The sequence below is a fragment of the Hippocampus guttulatus genome, chromosome 4 (genome assembly GCF_054856545.1).
Source record: "Hippocampus guttulatus isolate MCC_2025c chromosome 4, RoL_Hgut_1.0, whole genome shotgun sequence".
NCBI classification, from domain to species: Eukaryota; Metazoa; Chordata; class Actinopteri; order Syngnathiformes; family Syngnathidae; genus Hippocampus; species Hippocampus guttulatus.
Genome location: NC_141264.1, coordinates 10481986 through 10503182, shown reverse-complemented (window position 1 = coordinate 10503182; position 21197 = coordinate 10481986). Strand labels below are relative to the sequence as shown.

Here is a 21197-nt window from a genome sequence, read left to right as displayed (position 1 = left end):
TTTGATAGATTGACACACTTCCCCTTGACTGACAACTTAATAGAAGGGTGCCACTAGTAGCTGCACCTAGGGTGGCTACATTTGCCTATATGAACCCTGTAAATGGCTCGTGACTAAGTACGTACGGTACAAGGTATCTCCTGCTTTTGCCAAAAGTCAACTGGGATAGGCTCCAACTTACCCGCACCTCTAGTGAGAGGAAGCTGTTTTGAAAACGAATGGCTGGATACAGTATTACGCTGTTCTTTGTCGATAAAATTAAAATGACATAGAAAAAGACTACTTTAGGCTGTGATGGGTTTTAATTGCTCTTGAGGGCCCACTTGTGGTCACTGGGCCCTAAGGAGGAGATTAGTTAGCTTAAACTGTGAGCTTGCTCTGTATTAAATCATGAATGTGTGTCAGTATATGATGCAGAGAACCCTCCCCTCCCCAACATTTATCAAAATAAGAACATTACTGTTAATGATTAATTAATTTTTTATTGTTTCTTTTCTGAGATTCTTGGGTCAAATTTCGGCTAAGTCCTCGCCTTACAGTGTGGATGTGTGGAGTTAACATGTTCTCCTCATGCTTGTATGGGTTTTCTGTGGGTATTCCTCCCATGTTCCAAAAATATACATTATATATCGGACATGTGATACAGAAGATGGATGGGCTATCAATTTTAAGGCAACTATACATGTAAACCCAATGTTTATTTTTAAAATTAAATTAAAAAAATACATACATAAATAAATAAATAAATAATATCTAAGTACTGAGACACAAAGATATTGTTGGCAAGTGACGAGCTGGTTGATGGTGCAGTGACCAAAACCAATTCCTTTATATTTTGGTACACTGACCTCTAGTGGCACCTCTATATAACTGCGCCGTTGTTGTACAAGTTAGTGTCCCTCGGTTATGGTGAAAACCTAAAAAGAAAGCGGCTTAATAGTGGCCATGTGAATATTTTCACGTGAATAAAATCCAATAGAAAACAATACAGGTTCATGAAAATCGATTTTTATTCGCAAAAATTCACAACTTAAAGCAATACTGTTGCAGAGGAAAGGAATACTGATTGCTGGTTTTCTGTATTTTTACTATTTTGCGATTCTTATTTAATCATTTCTTCCTGTATTCTTACAACGAGATAATGTAAGCATTTTAAACAAGTAAAACGTGAATTTCAGTAGACACAGAGTATTCGGTAAAGTGACAAACAGAAATGTAATTTTGCTGGGATCAACACTTTCAATTCTATCGTTGCAACAGATTTAGCCTTTTTTTCAAAGGAAAAATATGTAGGTCTGAACTGTTTTAGCTGCCTTGCACATAGCAATTCATTTTGATGTGTTTGAGAGTCCAAGATGGACTGCACTGGGGACTGTGTTGCTCAGTCTGAGGTAAAATTCTCTGAAAAAGAAAATAGTAAAAACTAACACAAACAGCAAAGCATATTAGAGCAAAGCTTAAGTACAGAATATAATACTGCTGAAACTGAACATAATTAATTTTGGTGTACTGTAAGATAGCTTGTCACATTTTGTTCTGTCTTCAATCTTGCAATAAAAATTTATGTTCGTCGTAATTCACAGTATGACCTATGTATGTACATCATGGTGGGGATGAAAATGCACACAAGGCATCTACACAAAAGGATTGTATCAAAATGTTCTAAAAATATCTCTGGTTGGTTTCACAAAAAGCAAACTGTATCAAAAGCATTGGCTGAGAGCAAGCAATATAGTAGGCTTTCACGCCATTTTACACGACAAAAAGCAGGACAACCCATCACGTCGCTTTGATTGTGGACCTACGGAGTCCCATACAGCACATGCAATCCGTTAAACGATACAGGAAAGAAAAAAAAAGCTTTACAGCGGAACATAAGAGTGACAACCTTAGTTGTTATATTGTGCTTCACACAGATTCGGCTAGACCTGTCTATACAATAATCATGGGCGTCTAACTTTACGCACGTGTTGAAGCTACAATTGAGAGCAGAGGCATCACAGAGCAAGTGGCTCGAAGGAGCACAACATAAACGGGATATTCACAAGCACAGAAGGTCTTTCTGAACACGTAGCATTTGGCTTGAGCTGCGGCTCCCTCGCAACCTTGCTGGCTCTGTGAAGACTCTGATAGTTTGTTGATGTGGCCTTAACATGGTAAACATCATGAACCATGAGAACTGCACAGGCAGCATGGTCGAACTAGTGTACTGTAGGTTGCACAAAAATCCTAATTAGTTCAATAATAACCTAACTGTTTTACATTCCTTTGTTCCATTACATTGCACATGCCTTGAAGGAACACTTAGCACCATGCAACCTGAAGATGAGGTGGCTCCTGAATGTATCAAATACAGAAACAGGACAGTGTGTGTGTTTCTTTAAAATCATAAGAATAAGACATGATGGAAAAAGTTAACCAAGCAAGATTTAGTGTAAATGTAATGCTGTGATATGGTAGTGCTCGTTTTTAATTCATTAAAAAAAAATGATAGGAAGTCCGGCTAAAGAATTCTGAAAACACTGTTGGACACTCTTCATGCTTGTGATTGTCAGGAAATTTGGAGTACTTTTATTTAAAAAAAAATAGTAATGACAGAACATTTTCTGTTGTCATAAGTAGATATGCAGCAAAATAAATAAATTCTAAAAAAAAACAAAAAATCATTTGACTTCAAATAATGAGTGACTTGTAGTTTCATCCAATCTGTGTTGAAACTACATAAAACTGCATTTTCGAAAATCCAATTACATTTCAGTTTGCCATAAATTCAACATTTAACATGAATATGATTATTTTCCTAATGCTAAAATTAATTTCCATTTATTTTGGTAGATTTTCAGTAATTCCTATTAATTCCAATAAGTGCCTGTATAAGGTTTTTAACCCGAAATGCACACACCAGCGCCGGATGCTAGCTCATGAGTCTGTGGTGTCTCATGCAGATAAATGTAATAACCTCAGGATGGCAAATGAGAATATTTTGGGTAAGTAGGATCATTATGTAGCAGTTGACATGCCTGCTTTATTGTTGGAACAATTACAGGTTACTGTTCAAGAAGCCTGCATCTGTCATTGATGAAGATGATGATGTGACCTTTTTTTAAAGGGTGACATATGACATAATGCTTGGTACAGTGGTGCATACCGCCAGAAGCGGTACAGTGTACAGTGGCGTGTCTCGGTGTGGGCGTGGCTGGGGTGCAAGCACTACTCTTCAGAGGCGTGAGACAGTTGCTTTTCATAGAGGCTGAGGACGTGATGTACAAACTGGTACTGCTCACATGTCTGGATCATCCCGCCCCTGATGAACACACATTCACAATGAACTGAGATACATACTGTATTTAGACAATGAAAAAAAAACGGTGTGTTGAATTCACTTATTTTTGTTTCGTAGCTGTAGATGGTCTACTTCAAAAATGTAAAATTGAGTAAATTCAATAAAAACCTTTTTTGGTGCCCGCACAAACAAACAAACACACACACAAAGTAACACAAAATGAAGTAGAGTACAAACGCATTCGTGTTGATTTCTATTGCACATTAATTCATGACCAAAAAAAGATGCCAATCCATTATTTTTACACTGTTCTAAAAAAATGCAGAAGAAATTACTGTTTCATTTTAAATGTCATTACATCTGCTCTTGTTCACATAAAACATTAGCAGTTTATTTTGTATTGTGTTCATTTACAGGAAATGAGAACTGAACCATGACAGTAAACCCAATATATGTACTGAACCGTGACTGTTAGCACGCCATTACACTCCTGGTGTTTCACTATTATAACTACCCCCCCCCCCCCAAGCAATCATAATCACAGTGTGGCCCTTTACAGTTTGACACCCCTAATTTACAAGAATTTGGTGGTGTAACAGCCTCTACAGTATCTCTATCCACACTTGACATGCTGTAGATAAGGAGACTATATATCACCTGTCCAGGCGCAATTGGCAGGTAGTTCCAAGGATGTCAACCACACCCTCCATCCTTAGCTGCTTACACAGGATGGAGGTGGCAATGAAGCAGCCAGTCCGACCGATTCCAGCACTGCAAACAAAATGATGAAGAGGAATTAATGTGTTTACCTGTAGTCATAACCTGTCGTTCAACCAATCTGGCCTGTTCTTCAATAAAGCAAAATGTTTGATATTGTAGCTGCTTTATGTTTTATTAAAGCACCACAATGACTATTAACCGATTTGATGTCGATACCTGCAATGCACAATTATAGGTCCACTAGTGGGTGGGGCCTCCTCCCTGGCTCTTTCCACTTCCTGGACAAGTTCCAAAAGAGGTGGCGCTTTGTCTGGAGTCTTCTGGTCAGGCCATGAGGTGTACCAGTACTGCCGCAGACTCCGCTCCTCATCTCCACACTGGCATGTGCATACACACACGTGTACAGGCAAATGCACAAACAGGCCCGCACAATGGCATGAAATACGGATTAACAGATGGGAAGAGATTTAATTGTGTCCCTGAGGCAGGAGTACAGTGAAGATTTTCAGATTTTGCTGTCCAGTTACATCCACTGGCTCTCCTTGAGTCTAACAATCATTAACATTTAGACTTTTCCAGTCATTTTTGCATGTCACGTCAAGGTGAACGGGTTGCTCGTTAGATATTAACTAATAATGTAGTACTTTCCAGGAACATTTCAGGAGGCAACACCTTTTTCTATGGGATCACATTCTGAACAATTTTGCCTGCGTAATCATTCTAATCGCGCTTCAGAAATCTAGGTTTGAGTCTACCTATTAGAAAATACAAGCCATGACTAAGTCATAAATAAATCAGAGACAGTTACAGTATTGGAGCTTACAATTGTATATTATGAAACACATCCATCCACTCATCCATTATCTATGTAAGTTGATCATTAATAATATAACATAAGCTTGCAGGGGAGCTAGAACCTAGGCCTGCAAGAGACGGATTACAGCCTGGACTTGACCCAAGTGAATAGCAGGTCACATTTAGATAAACAACCATTCACACTCACATTCATACGTGTAGAAAGGTTATAGCCTTTACTTAACTAACATGGTATGATGCTGGAGTGCGGGAGGAAGCTGGAGAGCATGCAAACTCCATACGGGAAGAGATTTAAGCCCAGTACCTGCCAACTGTGAAGCAGGTATCTCTATGATCCAATGGAAATGTAACTTTGTTTCTTTAAGGTTCTCGTACGTTTTTTGGAATCTTCAATGAACTTGCAACTAATTTTTAGCTACCGGCTAACAAAACGCCCCCAAATCACCATCTCATCATTCCCTTCCCAATCACATTACATTACACAATTATGTTTCGTACAGAGATAGGAAGTGGCCTTCTGAAAAGTATTTTACTGTGTTTAATAGCTCTGTATAGTATATGAGTTTTCAACTCCTGCAGCTGAAACATGTTGTTGGAATATGGGGGGAAATCAACAAGGTACAGGGAAAACATGCAAACTGGACTATGACCTGAGATTTTAACACTGAACTGACTGTGAGGCAGGCCCACTAAGGCCTGCTTTTAATTGTATTTCAGGTCTTTTCTTTTCTGCAATGCATTAACCATTGCGTGCCTTACCTTCAACGAAAACACCCTCAGACTGTAGTCGTCCTCCTGTGTAACCGTAACAACAGCAATTTCAATCTCCTCGTGGGTCACAGTGTCCTCAGGCCAGTACTCGGCACATTTCTGGAAAAAAAAGTCACAGACAAAATGAACAGCGTGACAGCCGCAGTGACTGATCACAAACTCATACAATATTATCATCACTGAGCAGCAAACCTCATTTTTTTCCTCCAAGTTAGTGATCATCACAATGATTGGGGTCCTCTCCTGCCACACCATCCTCCAGAAGTCCCCCACCGTGTTAACCGTTGGACCCTGCGTGGCGATGTAAGCACGCTCTTCACCCCCATAACCCTGGTTAAAATGGAATCCTCTTTTGAATAATTGTGATATTTTGTTGTGGAAACCTTTATAAAAATGATCAGACAATGATGAATGAACATTTTGCTTACAAAGACATTTGACTTACTCTGAGATAATTGCCGTTGATATATGTAGTGAGGAAATCGTCTTCCTCTTGTGATTTTAAAATCACTCGGCTGTGTGTGTCTGGAGGTAGACAGTATCAACAACAGACAAAGTGAAATGAAAAAGACACGTTATACTTCCCCCATCCTTCACAAAAAAACAACAACAACAACAAAAAAAAACTTACCTTTACAAATCCCAACTTAATGATACTATGTTTTGATTGACACTGTGATGTGATGAGAATTTAACAATGTGCTTATTTTGATTGCTGTTCCTTTCGAGGTAGGCCACACATCATCTCTCAGTACAATTCAGTGCTGTTTTACACAAATGTAAACAACCACCACAATACCAAAAACGGATTTTTTTTCATCTGACTTCCTGGGCCAAGTTAAGTTTGCTAGATTCCGGTGCGACATAGTCCAGGTCAGACATGAGCAACTCTTCCGTTTGGACAAACGCCGACATGGCTCTGCGACAGTTGAACGCAGTTCTTTTACTGCACTGCATTTGTATGAAAGTAGTGTAATCTTCGTCTATAGCTACCGTAAAAATCATGATCATTCTTTCATATAATATCAATATCATTGTACAATACGTTGGATCCAGCCATACTCACTGGGTAAGATGGTTTTGTAGCGGTTCTTTCTCACAAGCCCTGGGTAGTTGTACTCCTTAGGATCCACAAAGTTCATGGGCGTTTCCTACAAATGGACAAACCAGAAACAGGAACAATGGGCGATGTCGTCCATGCCATAAGATAATGAAGTGGTGAAGATTCAGTTTTCGAGACAACTTGTGATGTGTAGCAAATGGCCATGACTGAGGGTAGTGTGACTTGTTTGCAGTTTTGAACATATCTCTGATTGCCCAGCAGACAGTAGAATCATCTGTGAGTTTGTATGTAAATGAAGCTGGTATCTATCTTTCCTTCGCCCACTAACAAACTGAGGCAAAGCTTACGGGTGTACAGCGCTCCATTGGGTGTACACAGTGCTTCTTTGTGTATGATATCTGAAACGTGTAGGTGGGTGAGTTGCTCTTGTTGCACTCACATAGAACTCAGCCTGCAGGCTCTGGTCATCCATGGCCCGTGTGTGTAGCATGGCAGGGGTGAGGATGTGTGTTCCCTGCCGCAGGTACTCTTGGGCTGACTGGTCTCTAGGGGAAAGCTGCGCTCCGTAGCCGTAAGGCTCCGTGCAGCCCGGTGTACACATGTCCAAGGTCAGTGAAACATTGGAGCCTCTCCTGTGTGAGATTTACCGATTCAAATAAAACACCTACATAATATATGACAATTTCTATGCCAGTGCGTTCCACAAATTCAAATCAAGAGTAACAAACCTCTCCTGAAGCCCCACTGGTGTGACTGTGAGAGTTGCCGCATCTCCCTCTGGCTTGTTGATGTCAGTTCCTATTTCAAAGACTGGAGTCTGAGGCACGGCATCCAGATCCATCAGGTCCTCTTGGGCATCCGTCCACTCTGACAGGGTGAAGGAGGGCTGGCGGCTCACAGATTGACGTCTATCTCCAATGTCCCTTGAAGTGTTTCCCGATGACCATAAGCCAGTGCCGTAACGCCACCTACACACCATGTGGATGACCTGAAGACAGATGAGTGGAGGAGAAGCGCAATATGTAGCCGCTGGTCAGTCAAGCATACTATTCCAAGAAAAATAATCTCAATAATGCCTTTTGAGTGACATAAATAAAGCATAAATTGGTCATAGAAGGTGATCTGATCTTCATCTACAATAATTCACAACAACAGACAAACACAGTTAACCATAAATAAAACCACACAACAATTACTGAATTACTGAAAAAGCATGTGAACCTTTTGATTTAGCAATTGGTTGATCGTCTGATAGCAGCAACAACCTCAGCCAAATGTTTCCAGTATTTGAAGGTCATCCCTGCACAATGGTCAGGGAAAAATTTGGATCGCTTGAAAAAAATCTTTCAGGATCTTAATTTGGTTACTCCTGTCTTTTAGGTCGTTGTCTTGTTGCGTCTTCCATCCTCTGTTGAGCTTCAATTGGTAGGAATCTGGTTAGAATTTTTAAAATGTCTTGGGCTGGCAATCTGGGCTTTGAGCCTGCTGCTTTTGCGCACTTGACTTTCAACCCTGAGATGTTGGCTGTGTGGATTTGAACCTTGGGCTGTTGTCAAGCCCAGTCAAATTTGTTTACATAGGCCTGATTCACAAAAAGTCTCAAAGGGCTAGACATGCCCACAGTTGACCAATATTAACAACATCGCCTGATCGTAACGCCACATTAGGGCATGAAAAACTAAAAAAATTTAAAAACTTGAGAAGGGGCCGCAGATGGGAGAATTTTGCTTTACAATGTTTGTTAGAATAGTGGAGGAATCCATTTGATAAGATGAAGCGCTGATGGAAGAAGTCTTTCTCAAAACCCTGCCCGGTTGGTCACTGTGGAAAACTCCGGAAACCGTGCCGGACCACCACAGATCATATCGAAACCGAAATCGCGACCCTCTAGGGCGCAAACCTGCCTCACCTTTGAAATAGCAGAATGTCATGTGACATGAGTGGGCAAAATTGTGGTTACTGCTTGTGTTAGTTCATAAGGAGAGAGGCGCAAACAGTCTGCTGCCTCAATGTTTGTTTTCTTGATCTTAATCTCAGGCACATGGGTTAGTTTTGTGTATTTTTTAGTATTTTTGTGAGCGAAAAGAAAAAAGTTTCATAATTTTGTCATGTTTTGTTTTGTTCTCATAAATAATCCACTTTTTGCAATCAAAACCTCTTCTTGCTTTCCCCTCTCCTCACAAAAAATCGAGTCACGGATCAAACCGGATAACAGAAATCGAGATAGCAATCAATTTTTAATTTGGGGGTGTTACTACAGTCCAAATGCACAATTTATTTATTTTTAATTTTTTTTGCAATAGTAAGTATCTTGAATGCAGTGATAGTCAATTGCCCTGTATCAAAACACAAAAGATACATAACACATGCACACAAAAATCATATCAATTTACCAACTGCTCATCAATTTGCATTAAGTAAGGTTACCCATAATAATCAGCCAATGATGGAAAAAAGACCCAAGTGTGGAATTTGGCATACAAGTGTGTGCATACAGTTTGTGCATACCATAAAAACACAGATGGCCACGCCAATGCCTGCAGTGACGTAGATGATCCATGCTTGCTGTGTCGTGTTTACCACATGCCTCAGCGCCACGGACTGACAAGAGCAGTGACAAGGAGGACAAGGGATTACACATTGGACATATGACATCTTTGCATTCTGTTTCATGTAGAAAAAAGGCATTCTTTGTTCAGTAAACTGTTTGCTGACAGAATATCTGTATTTACTATCATTTGTACATCCCATATTTTTATGAACTCAGGTCTGGTATAGCTGGAATTCTGTAATAAGTCACATATTGATTATCTTGTCCTAAATTAAACTGTGGTGTACTGAGGTAAGAAATCAAATGTCCAAGTAACTAAAGTCGAATGAATAAGATGCAGTTTATTTACATGCAGTTAGATGGCCTATGAAAGAAGAACAACAATATGATGTCATTTCAAACTTACGTCCATTCCGAATATCGGGTGGGAGGGTAAGACAAACCCGAGACAGAAGTCGATGACCTGGAGAGCTTTATAGATAGAGGCAAATGGCCCATTTCCTTCCACCACGAAGAACATCCAGTACCCCTGAGAGGAAAGAGGGAAGGCAGAGTGTCACTGTGTTGCCCGTCATTCACATTTGTGCAGCACCAAGGTTGTTTCACATTCACATGTGCTCAGCACCAAGGCTGTTTTTCGGTGACAAGCATGAAGCGAAGATAAGATCCTGGCCAATTACACAACCACTGAAATACAGGCGGGCGGCCCGGTAGTCCAGTGGTTAGCACGTCGGCTTCACAGTGCAGAGGTACCGGGTTCGATTCCAGCTCCGGCCTCCCTGTGTGGAGTTTGCATGTTCTCCCCGGGCCTGCGTGGGTTTTCTCCGGGTGCTCCGGTTTCCTCCCACATTCCAAAAAACATGTATGGCAGGCTGATTGGGCGCTCTAAATTGTCCCTCGGTGTGAGTGTGGGCGTGGATGGTTGTTCGTCTCTGTGTGCCCTGCGATTGGCTGGCAACTGATTCAGGGTGTCCCCCGCCTACTGCCCGAAGACGGCTGGGATAGGCTCCAGCACCCCCCGCGACCCTAGTGGGGATCAAGCGGTTCGGAAAATGGATGGATGGATGAAATACAGGCAAATTGTCCAAGTGCAGCCTTGTGCCCTAATCAGTGAGGCATTTTCGAGGCATATAGTGGTATTGTCTACAAAGGAGCTTTATATCTATCTATCTATCTATCTATCTATCTATCTATCTATCTATCTATCTATCTATCTATCTATATACTGTCTATGTCAAGTCAAGTCAAGTCAACAGTATTTATGGATCACTTTCAAACAGCCATCATGGAGCAATTTAACATGCACAATAAACAGTAAGACAAATCGGTATTTGTCTTACTGTGCATACCAATTTCTATACGTGATTGATTATAATGCTGCTTATTGTGGTCATTTGCCGATCAAAATGGTGTGTCTAATTCTACTGCACAAATCCTGCAAAAGAGGGACTACATTTTATACTGCTTGTCAGTCTATCGCATGGCACGCAAAATAACCGGACAACCATTTACACTCACATTCATACTCTTACTCTGTAGGAGCTGAACCCAAAATACATTAAAAGGTATCTTTTGGGGTGTTTCATTCCATACCCCCTAACATCGATTCACATACCGTGACTTGGGAGACAAAAAAGAGGGCGACCCAGTAGTGGAACTCAACCACCAATGCATAGACTTTGTGCAAAAACGCTTCTTCTTTTTGTGAACTTTTCCCCTCCGTGCTTCCTAGCAAGCCTTCCGTCTTAGTGGCTCCATCAACTCTCTTTCCTGTCTTTGTGGGCTCATCCAGCCAAACGGGGTCCTCATCAGGCCTGAGGAAGATGGAGTCCTCGGTGTGGGAGCGGGTGGAGCTGCTCAGGCGGCGGGTCATGATCCTCCTGTTGAGAGAAGGCTCCTGCGTAGTGGGAAGGATTTGACACATGAATACTGCATGCACATAAGGCTGAGGAAATGGAGACCAGTTAAAACCAATATAGCAATATACAGAACAGAACTGTGATGCCAATGAAAACAAAATATGGCGATGCTATAATGACCGCATATAATTTGAATATCTGTCAGCATACCTCAGAGCTCAAACCAAGATGACCCATTAACAAAAGTGAAGTCTTAACAGGTTGCGTCCTGGTTCATAGATGATGAAAAATGTTGATTCTGGACAGTTAATTGTTCCTATAAGCAGTGTTGCCGCAGTTACGTTGAAAAAGTAACTTAGTTCCACTACTAGTTACTTGACTTTTAATTACTTTGTTACATCACTGATGACAGTATTGGATTTTAAAAGTACATTCAACTTCATTTATCATACAATTGACAACCACTTTGGCCAATACTTCATTGGAAGCACATTTTAACAGTGGCACTTCAGAATCAAGTTGTTGTTGTTGTTGATGTTTTTAAACAAAACATTAAACAAAACATCAAATCTACTTGTTCGGATAAAAACAACCAATAATAAATTAATATAATCGTCTCTCTAGACTTAACATATGTTTTTATTTTTAAGGCACTCCATTTTGGCCTCAAATAGCCTTCAACTGTGAATATTGCCATGGCAAACTTAACATTTAGAATGCACTCTGTTTATAAATATAAGAATTACAATTGGGGACCACATACAGTCACACAGCACTGTGGGTCTTTCTCTTTAAGCTTGAATGTGATACAGAGAATTTTTTTTGACTGGCAGTACTTTTGAAGCAGGATAACACTTGTCAACAGAGCACACAGTGTGTAACATACCTTAATATTTTAGCTGACACAAACTCGAAATAGAGAGTGGATTGAAAAAAACTTGGAAATTCAAATCTCTCTTCTTCCTCCAGTGGCATTTTTCATGTGGTTTCACTGAGACATGGCACGAATGTTATCTTTTACTCTCCCAGATGGAAATGCAAATTGTAAACTCCTAGAATGCTTCACTTCAAGCAATAAACACTCCAGTTCCCCTTTCTCACGTATTCTATAATAAGTTCTGTATATAATGTATCTTTACCTAGAAATGGGGTCTTCTGTATTTTATTATTTGTGAATATTAGTTTTGTTCCACATACATGCGTGAGGGAAAACCATGAAATATATGTCAGTCCCATTCAAGTAAGTGGTATGCTAAGTGACAGTTTCCTGTGAGCTGTCATGAATTGTGACATTGTGACAAGGTCATTAAAGTGGTCACATGTGGTGTCACAGAATATTGCATGTAATTTTTAAACATTGGTGTGAACTTTTTAAAAATATTTGATGGACATTTTTAAATGTTCCCATTCTTTGTCACTTTCAAAAAATGTATGACAGATTATTTTATGAAAATAAAATCATAATCATCTTACTATCTGCTGTCTTTCTTTGTTGCTTAGCTTCTGAAATACAAAATACTGGGCACAATACAATGGCTTCCAGTTCAATAGCCTACTCATTGCCTCCTTGTGTTTGTCAGTTTGTGTGTGATGGGTGTGATTCGAAATAAGAGAGAATGAGTGAGTGATATAGGAAATGTGTGTGTGTGTGTGTGTGTGTGTGTGTGTGGTTCTCTCTCTCTCTGTCTCTTACTCTTTCTCTCTCTTTCTCTCTCTCACACAAACACACGCACACACACACACACACACGCACACACGCACACACAAAGAGTTCAACCTATTCCACAGGCGCATTCAAATGCAGCTAAGTGGCTTGAAGTGGATCTCATCTGCAGATGTCTAGCATAGATTGGACTCTATTATGTGAGTGTATGTGTGTGAACGAGAAAAAGTGAGAAAGAAAGTCAGTGAGAGAGAGAGAGAGAGACAGAGCCAGAGACAGAGAGACAGAGAACGTGTGTACGTGTGTGTGTGTGTGTGTGTGTGTGTGTGTGTGTGTGTGTGTGTGTGTGTGTGTGTGTGTGCGTGTATGTGTGTGTGTGTATGTGTGTGAGTGAGAGACTCTCAATTGTGGAGAGATGAGTCAGGGGTAATGTGTTTACAGCCCTGTCCGTCGCCTTGGCAACCATGTGGCTCTCATCCCTGTCATTCGTTCTGAGCATGATCATCTACTGAAAGCACACAACTGCATAAACGCATGCATGCATGCATGCATATATGTACACACACACACACGCGCACACACACGCTCACACACAAACGCATGCGCCACCCTATTGTTTTGTTCCTGTCATGATCCACTCTGAGTTTGATTTGGTTTTTTCTTTCACTTAGCTCCTCCTTTATTGTTCCTCTCTCCCATCGGCGGCACAAGCAAGGAGGCGCCTTACTGTGAGCTATCAGCTCTGCTCTACTGCGACACCAGGAAGACGCTATATCGCTCCTTTGTATTGCTCATTTGTAGTGCTGTGTTCTGTCTGGTCTCATGATTGTATACGGCTCATTAGTTGGATGTTTTTTCTTCTCCTTGTTCTTCCCTTTAAGTGATGGCATTTTCCTAGTATTCTTCCTTGCTTTACTCCTGCCTTGTTTAGTTCAGATTGATTTGCATACTTTGTTGATTGCTTGTGTCCATACTCGTCAGGGCCCTTTATGTTTTTTTCCCTCCTTGTTAGTGGTACATTTTTTTTTCAATTTTCTCATTTCTCATTTTGTGGAACTTACGGTATACCGACTTGCCTCTAGCAGTGTCCCATATACCCTCGGAGCTAAGTTATTGGGGGCTTCGTGTTCGTTAGAGTAAAAAGTCCTAGGTCCATATAAAGCAACACTCCCTATGATGAAGACAATTTTTGTAACATCTAGCCCAGACATGAGTCACCATGCAGGTCCCACCTCAGTAGTCAGGACTGGAGGTGGAGCTCAACGGAAAACGCTTGGTGCCCGGCTGTGTCAGAGTATGGTCCGCATTGCCGGCAACAGGTCATTATTTGCCATAATGGTCTGTTCATGACCATTATGGAATTTCTCTGCACAGCCCAGGCATTGAGGCGGGCCTGGTTGGCTGGCCTCACTATTACGCCTTTGCTGTTTGCAGATGTGGTGAGCTGTGATCGTCAACATTTGCTCGAATAGCTTCTCAGGGTCGGGAATGAGATCACTCCTTCAATGAAGTCAAGTAGCTTGGGGACTTGGGGAAGAAAGAAGATCGACAGGCGGATTGGTGCCGCGTCTACAATGATGCAGACTCTGCGTTGGTCTGTCGAGAAGTTATGGTGCCTTTGCGAAAAGCTCTGTAGTCAGTCATTGATGTATGTTCTGACCAAAACAACAACATCATCGGTATGCGTGATCGAAATGAGTTTCCTCTTTTCAGAGTCTGAGCTTTCCCTTTGAGGTAAGCTGAGACGCAGAATAGATCCGAGGTGGCTCAGGCGTGTTTTTAGAATGCATCTTCTGCTGCCTCTCCTCCACCATTTGACCACGATACGAAACCAAACATTCCACATCCCGTCAAATACTCTGGAGAACTCAGCACCGATATGGTCAGTGCTTGCAATGTCATTGTTTACTGTGAAGCAGACATTTACTTATTCCGAGGACAAAACTATTTTGCAAAAGGATTTTGTACTCCTTGTTAGAATTACCTTCTTTTGTGTTTCATTGAAATAACAACTCTTCATGCTAAGTCTGCGATGGGGTCGAACCAATCGGATATTGATGCCATACCATTAATAAAGGTGTTTTGCTTTGTACCACATGCTTTGTGTGGCTGTTTGAAAGTAAAAGATTGTCACCTCGTTTGCTATTTTGCATTTTTTTAAAATGATTATTCGGAATCAAGACGATCAAACAAGACGAAAAATGATTACCACTTGAAAGATAATATTTGGAAAGCAGCCAGCCGGTCGCATGGCTCACTCACTTAAGGTAGAGCGAAGGAAAGGATGGCGTGGGAGTCAGATCACATGATGAAGAGAAATCCTGTATCTTGCGCCAACCAGTCAATGTTGGCCATTGAGCAGCAACCTGTAAGGCAGAAAATGTCAGTGATTGTACGACGATGTTAGATACGAAGGAATAAAGACATTGTTCGACAGTCTAAATACAGCCCGAATCGTGTCCCGAAATACATATTGAAGCCTCATTGTGACTCAAGCACTTGCAGTCCTGCTGAGGCAGGGTTAGTAATACTCCATCTGAGTCGCACTCTTGTCAGCTGCCAGCTGTGCATTCATGCTCGGGATGTAAGGTGGCATAGTAAACTGTTAATACTGTATGTCATCCTTCTCTTTCTTCGCTTCCTTCACTCTCCTTCCCGAAGAGGCAGAGATGAATCCAGCCGGACACCCTCCCAAAACATTCTGATTGCTCCAGTTGCAATTCGTATGCATGAGCTCTCTTTCTGTGGTCTCCCTCTTTTCCTTCCGTGCCATACTGAGAACCAATAGCATGAGCTCTGTGCAAAATGAGACCAAGTCCATGTGTGTCTTTACGTGTGTGTGTGTGCGTGTGTGTGTGTGTGTACAGGTAATGTAGGCAGTGAAGCTGCACCTCTGAGTGTTTTTCTTTCTCCTCTAGCTGTGAAGGTGGGTTTGAAGTGATGACACTAGTTCTCCCAGCCTGTGGCCATGGCAACACGCACACATACAACATGCATACATGCTTAGTATACACGCACGCGAATGCCGGGGAATATTGTGTGTAGGAGGAACTGTGAAATGATGGACAGGTGAGTGGATGCAGGGATGAATGGGAGGTGAAGCAGGCTGAGGTAGTGATGCATTGAAGCTGGCATTTTGGTATCCATGGTAACCCATATATTATAGTGAGCTCTCACACACCTGTACACACACTTAGACACAGGCTCAAGCAGAAGAAAAACAGTGTGCAAGTTTGTTAAACAATACGGCTTCTCTTTGCTTTTAGTCTTCAAGGTAAAAGTCGTAGTGTTTGTCATAGTTCTTTCGACTTGCTTGTGTTTTATGTTTGACCTGTGTATCACACTATTATAATCAGATGACTAAAAACTAAAAAAATTAACAACACCCTATATTACTTGCGGTGGATATGAAAAAAAAACAGGGTATAACGATAAAAATGAAGTAAGAATACTGAATATGTTTTGTTTGTTTGTATTATAATTTAACTTCAATGCCCTTTTACCTTCACAGACAGAAACGCGTGCACACATGCGCAGCCATATCTGTTGTGAAATGACTCACACCCGGGCAAATTTAGATGCTACATTTAAAGTACATTTCATGTAGGGATAGATAGATAGATAGATAGATAGATAGATAGATAGATAGATAGATAGATAGATAGAGTCCTCTACCTTCATCTTCATATATACATACAGTATATATATATATATATATATTCTATTGATCTGCACTCATTAACACATCAAAGTGAGTGCGAACGAAACCCTTTAGTTACCGGAATCCTTGTCTATGGGCAGACATTTCATGAACAAAGGGAATTACTGTCATTATTTTTCTCTTTGGGTGACAGATGGCTCATGTTTTAATGGATGTTCCTGATGATCCTTCTTCCTCTGTCTGGAAAATAATGGAGGCATAACAGCATGTCAGCATTCTATTTTTATATTAAGGCAGTGCTTTCCGAAGCTCTGGCATACAGGTTTTACTAACCATTTCTAGTGATTTTAATTTTTTTTCAACAGGGGAAAAAATTGTGGGACATGAACCATTAACAAGTTGCATCCAGTATTGAGATATGAACTTTACGGTTAGCTTTCGACGTGCAATGTTTCAGTTAAAAAATGGCATGTGGCTGTCCTGTGCCCTGAACAGCCGACATACTAACAATCAAGCCAATTTGAGCTGTTTCCCTCCCGCTATGATCAATCAGCAAAAAGCAAAGGTTTGATTCTCTGATGTTTCTGAAACACAATCCTGACTAATTTTCCTGTAGTGTGAAATGTGTTCAGAGTGATTTTTTCCTCAATGATCAGATGCTCAGAATATTGTCCAACTGTTAAATCTGTTCATAATTTCCATATGCAAATCCTTATGTGTGAGGTTAAACACACCAATAGCAAATTAGGACCCTTGCTGAAGTTGACACTGTTGCATGACAAAAGCAGAGCAGCACCTTAGTCATGTTGAGTGCTTGTATCAAGTCATTCATACAATAAAAATGACAAGACCAGACTCACGTCTTCCATTTTTCTTCTTCGACTACTACTAATATTACTACTACTACTACGACTACTACTCTTCCTTTCTTCTTTGTATTTTACATCTGTTCGGATGGCCTGTTGCACCATGGTGCCTCTCACAGGCCAATGTTGGTACTACAACAGATAGCTTGAGCAAACACACACATTGCGATTTTATTTATTTATTTTTTGTCTGGATGATTCATTGTTTTCATGTTTAAGTAAGTCAAACAGTTACTCTAGGTTTAATTTGACCTTCCTTGTTCCGTGTGGGGGAAATTTAAAAAAATATGTTTTACTTTCGAAGTGATGTATTATAATACTAATAATAATAATACATTTTATTTGAAAGCGCTTTTCATCACACTCAAAGACACTTTACAAGAGCTTAAAACACAGGATAAAATGTGCACTTAAAACAAGCATACATAATTTACAAAAGCACATTTAAATGAACAGAAAGCAAAATGGGTAAAAGAGATTAAAAGGTATTAAAAGCATTGCGGAACAGGTGAGTTTTAAGGGATGATTTGAAGGATTGGAGGTCAGTACAGTTGCGGATGTGTTGTGGTAGAGCGTTCCAGAGGGTGGGGGCGGCGACAGAGAAGGCTCGGTCCCCCCAGGTTTTGAGCTTGGTCAGTAACATACTTGGTCATAACATATGGTCAGTTATAGACAGTAACATACTTTTTACTTATTAATGGTAGTCTCTGGAGTGCTTTCCCCAGTGTGAAATTAAATGACAAACAAATCTGTTAGTTGCCGATTTCTGCAAGTGTGTCAGAGTCAGCTGTTTTGCACTTCCCCCACCATCCCCACTGTTACATAATAGTGGTACTAATTTACATAATAACCACTCCCACAGAAAGCTTTCACTCCATAAAATGATCACTTCAGCTGGACAAAGATCCAAACCAACTTTCAAGAGATGACCGGAGTTTGTCCACTGGAATGTACAGTTTAATACACCCACATCCCTGGCAGGAAACTCCTTCTATCATCGTTAGCGTTGCTATATTAAACAAAGAGCTCATACATGAATGCACTGTGAAATTGTTCACACGGTATGTGCTTGGTGATTTGTACATACAGCAGACGGCATAGTATGAGAACTGCTGCATTTTTGAGTGAAAATTGAAATGGGAATGACATCCATGGTCGCCAATGGCCCTGCAGTATATGGAGTGATGTATAGTACATACTCGCTCACTTGCATCAGACAAAACCGACCACCCTCAAACTGAATAATTTTAGCAAAACCAGAAATAGGGTGTGTTGTCCCGCAATTTATGATCCTTGATATGCTGTTAAAATACCTGGGAACCATTTGAAAATTGTGCGAAACGTAGCATTTGTCTCCTGGTTGCACTGGGCATTCCATTGAATGAAAAACAGCGGCAACTGGAACTTCTAATGGGGCAACGGTCCCCTTGCTCCAAATATGAGTCATCAGAGACTATCTCTATTGCTTCACGAATAAAATGTACAGGTACAGCAGCAGTTCCTTTTTCATGCTGACTCAAAGTGTCAAGTGTTCTGTTGAATGCCAAAGAGGAAATCTTCCTGAAAGTGATGATAGAATGGAAACATGAGATTGAGTCACAGGATCAAGACCTCCCTCATTGACTGCTTACTAATGATCATTAATACAAACAGTAGCTTACAAGAAATGACCTTGAAGTTGAAATGTGACGTCCTGCCGTGCATCGTGGGCGCAGATACCCAATCCCCTTTATTAGTTTACTAGACTCAGACTTTCTGCAGCAATTATGGGAATTAAAAAAAAATCTCATCCATATCACATGTAAACATGCAATTCAGCCGAAGCTCTACCACATGAATAATTAAAATATGCTGCATAGCCAATGGTTTACAGGCGGAAGGAGCTAAATCTGGATTCGCGCCAACAGAAAATTGCATGATATGAGTGCGCTGCATCACAACATCGATGGAAGAATGGCATTCCCAGCCCGTCATTCATACTTAGACAAAAGGCCATTCATATCACGTTCGTATCTACGGTGTGCGCGAGCAACCACACAGAGCAGAGAGGGATAGATTAGTAATGAATCACCCCGGGGAGGTGGACTGTTGCATCTCTCGGTGGTAACTCCCCCATTGTCTCGCACACACACACACACACACACACACACACACACACACACACACACACGCGCACACACACACACACACACACACACACACACCTCAAGCTTTTAAATGCCAATAAAGGAATGTAAAAATCCAAGGCTGATGAAGAACCAACGTGTTGGTCATGCAGGCTACATGACTGTACCTTTTCTCAGCCAGGAGAGCACGGCAGCCATATGAACCACAGGGGCTTCCTTCATCCTCCTATTGGTATTCACCTCATGTCGCATAACCACAGAGGGGGAAAGACCGAGGGAGGAGAGGGAGGGCCGGAACACTCATCCCCAGTCTTAAGTCTGGTTAGCATAAGTCCACTTACCTGACTGAGCTCTCCTTCAAATGGCCATCTGGTGCTCTTCTCCCTCTGAGCCAAAGAGCAGCAGCCAAATACCAATTCCTTTGCCGCTCCTCTGTCTGCTGGAGATGATGCGCGCTCGGATGAGACAGACCGACGGTGACAGGGTGAAAGACACATGCGAGGCTGGCGGAAGCCGCGGGGACTTAAGCGGTGCGTGTTTGCGTGTGAGAAAGAGCCATGACAATTGTGATGGGCTCGCTATTGTTTGTATCCGGGAGCAGAGTAAGATCCACAGGCGGCAGCTTCATCTAGGTATATGCAGCAAGAGGCTGTGCGGTAGCCTTGGCAACAGAGCGAGAATGAGGGAGTGCGAGTGAGAGAGAAGGAGAGAGAGCAAGCGAGAGAGGGGGGAGAGAGAGAGAGAGCGAAAGAGAGAGGGGGGGTGATGAATCCCCATTCATCACATTAGAGGGACATAAATGTTGCAAATATTTTTTTTCGATAACGTGCTGAACTCCTTTTTTTACACATATATTTAGTAGTATTCATGGATTACAGCAGTGGTGTCCAACTTATGGCCCGGGGGCCATTTGTATTTTTTAGCTGTTTGCAGCCTAATGTATATTGAAAATGACTTTTACATGCTAGTTTGCAAAACAAAAAAGGCGGGGTTACATTGGAAAAAACAAGTACAGTACTTGATTTTCGGTAGCACATAATTAAAATGTATTTCTGTATTGTTTAAAAACACAGGAAATTTGTAGCAGTTTGTCACATTATAATTATTTGCAACCAATGCACATGTTTAAATTCAGTTCATCCCAAAATCTTTTTTTTTTTCAGTTTATGTTGGTCAGCAGTCGAATTGTAGCTTTCGAGAAACAGGAGTGAATAGGAGTAATGGGGACTAAATGACCACTTCTACGACTAATCAAATTTTCTACATATGCTACATATGCAAAGACACAAGTATATTTACAGCTACAATTACAACAGTTTTCTTCATAACTCTGTGGAGTAAAAAGATAATTCCTTTTCAAAAACAAAAACATTTTCTTCTTCTGCTTCTTCTTCTTCTATTCTGCTTAGTGTCCAAGTCCAATGTGTCCAATTTAACAGATCATTCTACTACAGATTTCTCTTCTTTTGTTTTTGAAGGGGGAGATAGGATAGAGCTGATTTTCACTGGAGGGGCGGCTCTATTCTAGTGGGATACAAGACTGCGGCCCACTACAAAAAAAAAAAAAATCCTAACTGTTTACCTTATCACAGCAGTCTTTCGAAGTGACTACATTATATAACATTGCATAATTTCTTGAGTGATTTATGTTACCGGTAAGGTAAATCAAAATATTTGAAAGGGGCTCCAGCAACTTTTTTTGTAAGTGGCCCTCTGAGGAAAATGTTTGGATAACTGCTTCAAACAACAAAGTGTATGCAGGAAAAGTGGTTAAGATTGCACGACTGTCTGTCTGCTATGTGTTGTGTTGTATTATTT

The 21197-nt window shown here is 41.0% G+C and overlaps 1 protein-coding gene across 4 annotated transcripts; it reads right to left on the bottom strand.

The window, feature by feature from the left end:
• Positions 1-988: 988 nt before the first annotated feature.
• Positions 989-20043, bottom strand: LOC147205894 (tyrosine-protein phosphatase non-receptor type 5-like). 4 transcript variants are annotated; one of them, XM_086108637.1, is made up of 14 exons: positions 19721-20043; positions 14989-15092; positions 10820-11084; positions 9611-9733; positions 9162-9254; positions 7382-7641; positions 7093-7285; positions 6657-6741; positions 6036-6115; positions 5783-5920; positions 5579-5689; positions 4220-4380; positions 3941-4054; positions 989-3304 (listed from the first exon to the last, which is right to left on the bottom strand). In XM_086108637.1, exons 1-14 carry the CDS (start codon positions 19874-19876, stop codon positions 3211-3213), a joined length of 1977 nt encoding a protein of 658 aa, XP_085964763.1. In that variant the 5' UTR covers positions 19877-20043; the 3' UTR covers positions 989-3210. The 4 variants fall into 4 exon arrangements, with proteins under 4 accessions (XP_085964763.1, XP_085964766.1, XP_085964767.1 ...); XM_086108640.1 differs by having other exon boundaries at positions 10820-11101; positions 19721-19755; XM_086108641.1 differs by lacking the exon at positions 19721-20043 and adding an exon at positions 19547-19702.
• Between the last annotated feature and the right edge of the window lie 1154 nt (positions 20044-21197).